The sequence below is a fragment of the Arvicanthis niloticus genome, chromosome 20 (genome assembly GCF_011762505.2).
Source record: "Arvicanthis niloticus isolate mArvNil1 chromosome 20, mArvNil1.pat.X, whole genome shotgun sequence".
NCBI classification, from domain to species: Eukaryota; Metazoa; Chordata; class Mammalia; order Rodentia; family Muridae; genus Arvicanthis; species Arvicanthis niloticus.
The window spans coordinates 40,423,889-40,434,682 of record NC_047677.1 but is presented as its reverse complement, the minus strand read 5'-3'; the positions used below and the strand labels follow the sequence as shown (position 1 = coordinate 40,434,682).

The window sequence follows — 10,794 nt, the reverse complement described above, 5'->3', positions numbered from 1 at the left end:
AATGCTATAAGGGGCGGTGGCCCGGCCTGGCCCAGCAGGCCCAGCAGCCCCGGGGCGGATGGCACGGGCCGCCAGTCTCCTCCGCGCGATTTCGCGCGCCCTCCTGCTCCCGCTGCCTCTGCTGCTCCTGTTGCTGCTGCTCCTGCCGTCGCCGCTGATGGCCCGGGCCAGGCCACCGGTGAGTGCCCGCCACTCCTCCCCGAGGGAGGGCTGGGCACGCGGGCTGGGCCCACTGGATGAGCTTGCCCCACCGAGTGCCCTGTCTACCCTAGTGCAGTCGGTCCCCGAAATGCCTTCTGGGTCTCTCTGAGTGTGCTAATGAGCTTCCCATCGCTGGCGATGTGCAAGTGGAGCGCGTGTGCGGCTGGTGAGGCGCGACTCTGCGCTGGACTCAGTTTGGGGGACCGGCTTCTCCAGCCCCAGCGAGGGATGCTGGAGTGTGTGTGTTGATAGAGGTAGCAGAGGGAGTCGATGCCAGGGCCCCTTGTTCATCACAGGAATGAAGTAAAGCAAGTCTGGGGGAGGGGGAGCAAAAAGGGGCAGCCTCCGGGTGTGTGGTTCCAGTGAGCACCCCTGCAAGGGTGTGTATGGTGGATGGAGAATAAAGGAAGGAGAAAATGGGGGCCCAAGTCGAGAGAGGTGCCTCGACCTGCTGGAGGCAAGTCTGGGATACTTGGGAGCCCGACAGAAAATGCACCTGAGAGAGACTGTGTGTTCGAGCATCGGGAGGCACTCAGAATCGAAGAGGGCACCGAAACTCCGTGCTGGAGACTTTCGGGGAACAAAAGCACAAAGAGGGAGCGAAAGGAAAGGGGGTGCAAAGAGGCAAAGGTGGAGAAGAGGGACTGAGGGGCTCCCAGCCTGTGTGTCCCGATGGCCGCATCCTTCTTCCAACCTGGTCTCTCAGGCAACTCTCAGAGTAGTGAGTAAGCTGAGCTGGAGCAGGGACCACTACAGATCTACCCTGACCACTGGGTACCCTGCTCTCAGTAGCCAGCGGAGGGAGCCAGCCAGCTCAAGGAATGATGGGAGGGACGTATGATAGGCAGGTGTCCCAGGACTGGTCCCTCAGTCCATCTATACTGGTCTGCCAGTTTTGCCGCACACAGGAAACAAAAGGGTTTGGAAAGGGGAGTGGGTATCAGGACCTCCTCAAGCAAAGTCTGGAGTTCCCTGCCCTAGAACTTGTAGCACAGCCGTTAATCTCCTCCCCCTCCCATCACCACCACATAAGCCATTGATGGAACTCAAGCATTCGGGAATTGCACTTCCCCTGACTTCTTAATAAGGGGACAAAGCAGGAAAGAGCATCGGTACCTCCTGTTGGGCATTTAGGATAAGACGAGGCAAACCACTCTGATGCTTGCTTGTACGGGGCTTGGGGGCAAGCCTGGGGTGGGATCTGAGCTGAGGATGCGATGCGAAGAGAGGGGTCGGTCGCCTCTAATAGCTTTTATCCCTAGACTGCCATCAAGCGGGGCCAAAAGAGCTCGGTAAATATTTATTCATCCCATCCCCCAGCTTGTGAAAGCTTTACAAGCTAGCAGCCAGGGAAGCTGCTCTCCCTTCTGGAGCTAGCAGGGATGGGTGGGAAGGGGTTAGGCAGAAGCACAAGGGTGGTCTGTGTACCAGTTGATTGTACAGTTATACCAGTTGACTTCTCTGCTGCCTCTTACGGCTACCTCTACTGACCCGTTTCATTTGCATTAGACCAGAAGCAAATTGGGGTTCTGGAAGGGACACCAGCAGCCTGGTCTTCCCAGTCCGGAGGCCCTTTCTTTTTTCTTCTTTCTTTCTTTCTTTCTTTCTTTCTTTCTTTCTTTCTTTCTTTTGTTTTTTTTTTTGTTTGTTTGTTTTTCGAGGCAGGATTTTTCTGTATAGCCCTGGCTGTCCTGGAACTCACTCTGTAGCTGGCCTCGAACTCAGAAATCCACTGTCTCTGCCTCCCAAGTGCTAGGATTAAAGGCGGCGCCACCACTGCCCGGCTTGGGGAGGGGCGGGGCTTTCTTAACTACCTTCCACTAGGTTCCTCCCAGGGTCTGGGTTGGGAGTCACTCCTAGGACTGACCTTGAGGGTCTGAGATAAGCCAGGAGACTGGGTCAGCCAAGAGTCCCTCGAGTGTGTCTGAGGTTGTGGATTGGCACTGCCAGGCCAGAGGGTGGGTGGGGCAGAGTGAGTCAGGTCCCTCCATGGGGACAGGCCAAAGGAAGGCTGCTAGCTGAGGAAGAGGGAATGCAGTAGAAACCTAAGTGCTGCTTAAGAATATGTGTCTTGGAAATGAGCCAAGCCCACGCTGGGGAGCGGGTAAGTTCTGTGGAGAGTCGGTAAGCCCCAGGGCCAAGCCCAGCTCTTGTCTCGCTTGCTGTGTGATCCCAGGGGGAAGTCTTTAACCTCTCTGGACTCTGATTTGTGCTCTGGGATGTTGGGGATTTAGGATAAACTTAGAATAAGGACTGTTCCTCAAACTCTCACCGTCTATAGATGAGACCAGGGGTTCTCTGAGCACACCAGCCTAGCTCATTAAATCCTAGTAGTCCCGGGAGGACTAAGAACTTGGGAAGAGGGGATTTCCAAGTGTGGGAGGGAGTATAGGGCCTAAGCGGATAGAGTCTGGGAAGGAGCTGCTCTGGGTCCCGGCTGCTGCAGGGTTTACAGGGAACCCTCTCAGCCCCTTCTTCTCTCACCATTGACATCTGACAGATGGAGAAGCTCAACGAAGACAGTGACTTTTCTGGGTCACCATGGAATAGAACTCAGCTTTCAGAAGCTCAGAGATGCTGGCCATGACCTCAATGCCTCATGGGGTGGGGACGGATGTTGAAGGGACCTCGATGGGGATGGGAAGGGTTATTCACATCCATTACCTTTCCCCCTCTCATGGCTGCTCTACCGGTTTTACTGGGTGGCAGAGAAGAGGGGCCAAGCAGATGGGCTGGACTTTAGGGCTTTGGGGGATGACAGCACTTTGCCATTCTTTGAGAGGGTCACTGACTCCCCCTGATAGAGCTGGGAAGAGGAATCTGTCTCTCTTGCTGGCCAGGTTGGACAGGCCCTGTGGCTGGTCATATAGAACCTGGTCTACATCTTCATTGTGACACTTGGGGGGGGGGGTTCCTCAGGTAGAATTTCAGTGATTACCTGTGCAAATTACCTGGGAGGCAACCGGTGCTTTGTAACTTTCCCCCAAAAGGAGGCTTGGAATCACTTCTCCGGAGAATAGAGGAAGAATGCCATCGGTGGTCCCGAGACATTGACAGGGTGGGAACTGGTTGTCCCTACCCTCCCTGCATTAAAGGGGGAGGAAGTCAGAGACCGAGCAGGGTGTGTCTACTAGAACTGGGGCCTCAGACAGTTGGGGTGCCTCTCAGTAGTAGGGTACAAGTGTAGTGTGCCCTGGATTTAATTACCCCCCAACGAACACCATAAAAGGAACCTTAGTTACTCGGTGCCCCAGGCCCGTGGTAAATGCTCAACACCCATCATTTTGGATTCTCATAGAAACACTTGGAGTCTCATCCCCATTTGGGAGGTAAGGAAGACAAGAACCATACTGCAGGCTTCATGCTGCCCCTCCATGGTGGGAGAGCATGCCCAGAAGCTTCCTGGGTATATGTGGAGAATGCTGTCAGGGCTTCATAAGGTCACATTCCCCTGGTCTCAGTGAGCTCCCAGCTAGACCACCTTAGCCAGATCCACGGGAGCTCAGGGTCCTGTAGCAGGGCAGGAGGAGAAGAAAGCAGAATGCCTTGGAACAGGGTCAGAAAAATCAGAGGTCAGAAAATCAACCTCAGGCTGATGGATCCAGCTTTGTGCCAGCGTATATTTCAGCTCCTCCATTTGCCCTGCAATCCAGTGGGGCTGGGTTAAGGATCTCAAACCTTAGGCCCTGGAGATCTGAAGTCTGACTTGATTCTTGCATCTTTTTTTTTCCCCCTTGCCTAGGAGAGTCACCGTCACCACCCTGTGAAGAGAGGGCCTCAGCTCCTGCATGCAGCTCTGCCTAATAGCTTGACATCTGTCCCCGCCTCCCATTGGGTCTCTAATCCCGTTGGTAGTGCCAGACCTCTACGATGTGGTGTGCCCGACCCGCCTGAGGGACTGAATGCCCGGAACCGACAGAAGCGCTTTGTCCTGTCAGGAGGGCGCTGGGAGAAGACAGATCTCACTTATAGGTAGGGACCAGAAGGCTGGGGAGCAGGACTGTATGTTATCCTTACACCATCCTGAGATGCTCAAGACCCCACTTGCACTGCACACAGACCTGCATGCCCACTGACCCTCTCTCCCCCACCCCCCAAGCCATTTATGATCCAATAACCTGGAACCTTGGCCTAGACACATATACAGATTATATTCTCTTGTATCCAAAAAGAGCCTCAGGTCATGCCTGGGGGAAGATTTCACACAGGCTTTAATAGAGACCTATAAGACCTAGGCCTGGGGCCCTGTAGTGGATAGGACAAAGCCACAGTCCTGGTAGTCTGCTCAAGTCTGCCATAACAACTTGGATCTTTTGTAGGTGTACACGAGTAATGGTGGACTCCTTGCTAGTGCTATAGGGGGCCCTTCAGCAGGTGGTGAAGAAGCTGAGACTTAGCCTGAGAGACAGTGGGGTAGGGTCACATGACGTTGGAGCTGAGTTAGGGGTGCACAATCTTTGAACAAGTTCCTCACAGTGAGTTGTACTGTAAGATCTTGGGACCCCTGGCCTTGTATCCTTCTCACTCAGTGTATTTATCTAAACAGACCCAACCCCATACAAAGGTGAACCCACACACCCAGACACAGCTTCCTAAACCTGAGGCCCAGGACACGCCTGGCCCCAGCCCTGAGTACACACTCTCACTGATCATCCAGAGGCAACACTTCTTTCTTGAGGGGAGTAGTAAAAAGATGGTCTCAAATTCACAGACATCCTCCTGCCTCAGCTTTCCCAGAGCTAGGAAGAAGAGCATGAGTCACCACACTCAGCTCCAGGGGAGGCCTGACTCCTCAGTCCTCAGGGGCCTCCTTGCCCCATGCCCAGGCCCCTCCACCTCCCCCCAGGATCCTCCGGTTCCCATGGCAACTTGTAAGGGAGCAGGTACGGCAGACGGTGGCAGAGGCCCTCCAGGTATGGAGTGAGGTGACCCCACTCACTTTCACCGAGGTGCACGAGGGACGCGCTGACATCATGATTGACTTCGCCAGGTGAAGCCCGTGGCCTGGGACCTTTCTGGGAGTATATCCCATTGTCAGCAGCCTTTAACTGTGTTCTTCCCCCACCCCTGCCCCCAGGTACTGGCATGGGGACAACTTGCCATTTGATGGGCCTGGGGGCATCCTGGCCCATGCCTTCTTCCCTAAGACCCACCGAGAAGGGGATGTACACTTTGACTATGACGAAACTTGGACGATTGGGGACAACCAGGGTATGTGCTGTAAACCCATCTTCCAGATGAGGCAACTAAGGAGCACTTAAACTGGGGTCTAGAGATTAATTAGGCTACTAGTCGCAAGCGGTGGCGTTTGCTAACTCACCCCCTCCCCCTTCCAGGCACAGACCTACTGCAAGTGGCAGCTCATGAATTTGGCCACGTTCTGGGGCTGCAACACACCACAGCAGCTAAGGCTCTTATGTCCCCTTTCTACACCTTCCGCTACCCTCTGAGCCTTAGCCCAGATGACCGAAGGGGCATCCAGCACCTCTATGGCCGGCCCCAGCTGACTCCCACATCCCCCACCCCAACCTTGAGCTCCCAGGCTGGGACAGATACCAATGAGATTGCACTGCTGGAGGTAAGAAGGAAGAGGGTGGGAAGACAGAGGTGAGACCCCACCCCTGTTCCCTCTGCAGCCCTGCTGGTCTTATGGCTCCAGAATGTGCTCTGTTCTGGCTCCTCTCTCCCACTGCAGCCAGAAACCCCCCCAGATGTCTGTGAGACTTCCTTTGATGCTGTTTCCACCATCCGAGGCGAGCTCTTCTTCTTCAAGGCAGGCTTTGTGTGGAGGTTGCGCAGTGGGCGACTGCAGCCCGGGTATCCTGCTCTGGCCTCTCGGCACTGGCAAGGACTGCCCAGCCCCGTGGATGCAGCTTTTGAGGATGCCTACGGCCAGATTTGGTTCTTCCAAGGTGTGTGGCCGATTAGAAGTCAGCCAGGAATAGTGACAAGAGGACTCAGGGACACAGTGAGTAGGGAGACAGTGCCCTGAGGACTTAGCGCCAAGAGAGAGTGGGGCTCACTCTTTGGGCACAGCTGAGAGTCTCAGGTGGCAGCTCTTGGGATCAGAATAGCACTGAAGATCTTGCACACTGCGGCTGCGCGCTACTGTGCGGGGCGGGGTTTAGAGAGGAAGACTTAGTGCTCGGAGGCGGAACGACTCACTTAAGGAGTGAAACTTGGAAAGAGCAGAGCAGGAAACTGATCTAGGCATAGTGACCCTGGAGCCTGTGATTTCAACTCTCATCTGGCAGAGATGACAACCTAGAACGTTCCAGGTGGCAGGACTTCATAAACTCAGGTGAGGCATGGGGACCCTGTATGTGCATTCCAAGGCAGCCAAGGGACCTGGGTTACAGGGGCTGGGACCCCGGGGTGGTCAGCAAACATCTGCAGTGGGCACGTCTCTGTCGACCAGAATAACCTCAATTTGGGCTTATTGAACCCAAGCTTATCTTTCCTCCAGAACCCAGCTCACCCCAGCTAGTTCTAACATCCCTCTGGGCTAGGGCCGCCGAGAAAGCACTATTGGCCAGCAATGTTCTGCAGACAAAAAAACAAAAACAAACAAACAATCCACAGTGACTGGGGATGGCAGTGGTGGTTTGGCAGCTCCTGGCAGCATCTCCTCTCTGGCAGGTGCTCAGTACTGGGTGTATGACGGTGAGAAGCCAGTCCTAGGCCCGGCGCCACTCTCCAAACTGGGCCTGCAGGGGTCCCCAGTCCATGCCGCCTTGGTCTGGGGTCCTGAGAAGAACAAGATCTACTTCTTCCGAAGTGGAGACTATTGGCGTTTCCACCCCAGAACCCAACGAGTGGACAATCCCGTGCCCCGACGTGCCACTGACTGGCGAGGGGTGCCTTCTGAGATCGACGCTGCTTTCCAGGATGCTGAAGGTGAGTTGAGGGTAGGTAAGGTAGCTGGAGGGAAGTGAGTGGCTGTCATCCTGCCTCCCCCCAACCTCCAACTTCATAAGGCCCAGCTCAACATCACTGATCCTTTGTCTAGAGCTGCTATCTTCTCTCCTGCTGGCCAATCTCGGTGTTATGTCCCATGTTAAAAAAGAAATGGAGTTCGAGGCCAGCCTGGTCTACAGAGTGAGTTCCAGGACAGCCAGGGCTACACAGAGAAACCCTGTCTTGAAAAACAAAAAAAAACAAAACAAAAAAACAAAACAAAACAAAAAAAAGAAATGGAAGGCCAGAGAGGTACAGGGACTTGCCCAGATCCCTTGGCCACAGCCAATGCTTACCAAGGGTAGATAATGCTTCAGGCAGGGTACCACACTCCCTATGTGTCTCAAGTAGGTCTCGGAACAGCCTTCCGATGTCACAACAGCTTTTTGTTTGAGGCATGGTCTTCCTACATATCCTGGGCCGGCTAACCTGGGACTTGCCTTGTAGACCAAGCTGGGCTTGAACTCATAGTAATCTGCCTGGGATTGACCACCATGCCTTACCATAACAGCTCTTACTACCATAGTGTCAGAGGGGCAGACAGAGGAACAGGCAAAGAGGTCACTAAACATACCAGATGAACGATGGTATTGTTCCTGTTACTCCTTGCTCCTACTGAAGCACTAGGCTTAGTCCTAAGTGCAGAGAACTCTGTTGCTTACTTTCTTCTGCTTCTGTGCGCCGCAACCCTGGGCCTCACTGGAGCACTGCTGAGTAGCTTCAAGCTCTATCTCTCTGGTATTGCCTTCTGTGGTGTGGAAGTAAGAGGACGCTTGGTAACTGGACCAGTATTTGCTTTCCTGAAAGGTAGGAATTAAACTGAGGTTCCCAGTACCTACTGGACCAGACCCTAGGGACAGACAAAAAGGTTCCCTGGAAGGAAAGGAGGCGGCAGTAAGCCAGCTCTGGAGTCTGCAACTTTTTTATTTATTTATTTATTTATTTATTTATTTATTTACTTATTTTGAAGGCAGGGCCTCTTGTAGTCCAGGCTAGCTTCAAATTTAGTATGTAGCCAAGGATGCCCTTGAACTTCTTTCCCTCTTGCCTCTACTTTCTGAGTACAGGAAGTACAGACCGAAGCTACCATGCCTAGCTTGGCAGATTCCAAAGAATTTACTAGTGACCAAGGATCGCATGGTGTCTGACCCTCGGCCCAGCCTGACAGGCTTGTGCAGAGCTTAGTATCTACTGACTGACTTCCTTCTTTCCTCAGGCTATGCCTACTTCCTTCGTGGCCATCTCTACTGGAAGTTTGACCCTGTGAAGGTGAAGGTCCTAGAGGGTTTTCCTCGCCCCTTGGGTCCTGACTTCTTTGACTGTGCAGAGCCTGCCAATACTTTCCGCTGACAACACCTTGGATGCATTCAGAGGTACTGACCTCTGCCAGGGCACTTAAATCATTCAAGAGACCTACAGCCATATTTGTGGCTCTGGGCTTCAGGCATGGGTCAGACAGGGCCTATGTCTCCTCAGGGGAGTGGGTTGGCGTACAGCCACTGTTTGCAGGGAGGGTCATGCTGGTCATGATCACCGCCAACAATTGTCTCAGACTGGGCAAAGGTTTTGGCATTACTTAAAAATAAGGGAGGTCTTAGGCCAACAATATTTCAGCTACCAATAATCCACAGTCAACCTGGCTGCCCAAGGTCTCCATCTCTGTCCCCCAAAGAAGAATCCCCACAGGAATTCAGGAGCCACAGTGTCTTCATTCGATTCCTGTAGTGAGGTTCCTGTTGGTAATGAGATATCCAGGGTACCATGCTGCCAGAGCTAAGCATCTGGGCCAGTAGCTTTCCTGGTAAGTCAGCTCTGGAGAGATAGTGGACTGATATATTCTGGCAGGTGATTCAGACCAGTGTTTCCTGGAACTCAGGCCAGAAGGTACACAGCCAGCCAGGGAGGCAGCTGCTTCCTCCCAGAGACACTGAACCTCAGAGGCCCTACATACCTCACAGCCTTGCCCCAGGCCATTTCTTCCTGGGGGCTCTCTTCCTAGCACAGGTACCCTCCAAAGCCATGTAAATGTGTATACAGTGTGTAAATCCTTAAAAAAAAAAAAAAAAAAAAAAAAAAAAAAAAAAAAAAAAAAAAAAAGCCGAGACTGACTGTCATTAAACATGAGTGTTTTCTAAGTGCCTGCCTGGTTTCTCTTTGCAACTTGCAGTCAAGATTTGGGAGTTAGGGATAAAGCCTTCATCTGCCCAAGACAAGACTGTTTCCCTGGGGCTAGGGTCAAATGTTTAGAGTTTCTCCTGTTCCATTCCTGAACAATAGAGGTATACCCACAGTGGCTTTTTAACTGGCTGCCTGTCTCCTCATATGTCCCTTTAAGCCATCCTCCAAAGCAGTAGGCATTTTATTGGATCATGCCTAACTACTTGGGGGGGGGGGGGGGGGCATGGTCTCATTTTACATCCCTAACTGTCCTGGAACTCACAGAGGTCTGCCTGCTTATGATTCTGGAGTTCTGGGATTAAAAGTATGAACCACCACCATGCCTGGCCCTTAACCCTCTGGGTACCATAGCCCTTCCTAGTTCTTCTAAATCTCCTTCATGATCCCAGGCACACCTGCACTCTCACTAGACCGACCCCCCCCCTTTTTTTTTTTTTTAAATTAAGCATGTATTTATTTTATGTATATGAGTACATTGTAGCTGTTTTCAGACACATCAGAAGAGAGCTTTGGACCCCATTACAGATGGTTGTGAGCCACCATTACAAGTGGTTGCTGGGAATTGAACTCAGGACCTCTGAAAGAGCAGTTGGTGCTCTTAACCGCTGAGCTGTCTCTCCAGCCCTAGACTGACTCTTATGAAGCTGGCCACTGTTTGTTTTTCCAATTTCATAGAAGTATTTATATTTTGGCCATCCCCCCTGCCCCCACCTCCCCTACTTCTCCTCCCCCTCCTGTTAGTCCCGTTGTTGTTCCCGTACATAATGTCACTTTTACTTTCATGTTCTGCATAATACATATTTTATGCATTTATGTGAAACCTAGAAAGCACAAGTGAGTGAAAACATATTTGTCTTTCTGAGACTGTCTTGGTTTGTTTAGTACAATTGCCCCAGGTGCATCCATCTTCCTGAAAACAATTTAATTTCGTTTTTGTGGCTGAAAAAAAAATTCTACCGTGTACACACATTTCACACTTTTTAACTTATTTACTTATTTATTTATTTTTCTGAGACAGTTTCTCTACATACCCCCGGCTGCCTGGAACTCACTATGTAGACCGGGTTTGCCAATAACTCACAGAAATCCTCCTGTCTCTGCCTCCCCAGTGCTATCGCTAAAAGCCTGCACCACCACACCCAGCCTAGACTACATTTTCTTTATCCATTCCTCTACTGTTGAATAGCTACCTAGGCTAGGCTATAACTTAAGCTCTTGTAATAGTTCTACAATAAACATTACTTAAACATTTTGGAGTCACGACTCTGTTCAACAGGGGGTGGACTGCTTGGACACTTTCCAGAAGCACTGTTTTCCCTCGGGGCTGTTATGTCCCAAGGCAGACAGAGGCACAGAACAGGGCTGGGCTGGTGGGCAACAAGCTTGCAGAGGTAAGGAAGAATGCAAGTGCTTCTTCCCGTTCATCTGGCACATCACCTAGATCTTTGAATAGTACCA

The 10,794-nt window shown here is 52.1% G+C and overlaps 1 protein-coding gene across 4 annotated transcripts; it reads left to right on the top strand.

Annotated features, from left to right (window-relative positions):
• On the top strand, positions 1-9,246 carry Mmp11 (matrix metallopeptidase 11). 4 transcript variants are annotated; one of them, XM_034524807.2, is made up of 9 exons: positions 4-178; positions 3,944-4,173; positions 5,048-5,191; positions 5,279-5,412; positions 5,538-5,779; positions 5,861-6,113; positions 6,841-7,098; positions 8,375-8,531; positions 9,004-9,246. In XM_034524807.2, exons 1-8 carry the CDS (start codon positions 59-61, stop codon positions 8,506-8,508), a joined length of 1,515 nt encoding a protein of 504 aa, XP_034380698.1. In that variant the 5' UTR covers positions 4-58; the 3' UTR covers positions 8,509-8,531; positions 9,004-9,246. The 4 variants fall into 4 exon arrangements, 3 of the variants coding, with proteins under 3 accessions (XP_034380698.1, XP_034380697.1, XP_034380699.1); XM_034524806.2 differs by having other exon boundaries at positions 8,375-9,235; XM_034524808.2 differs by having other exon boundaries at positions 6-178; positions 5,897-6,113; positions 8,375-9,234.
• The last annotated feature ends 1,548 nt before the right edge of the window (positions 9,247-10,794 follow it).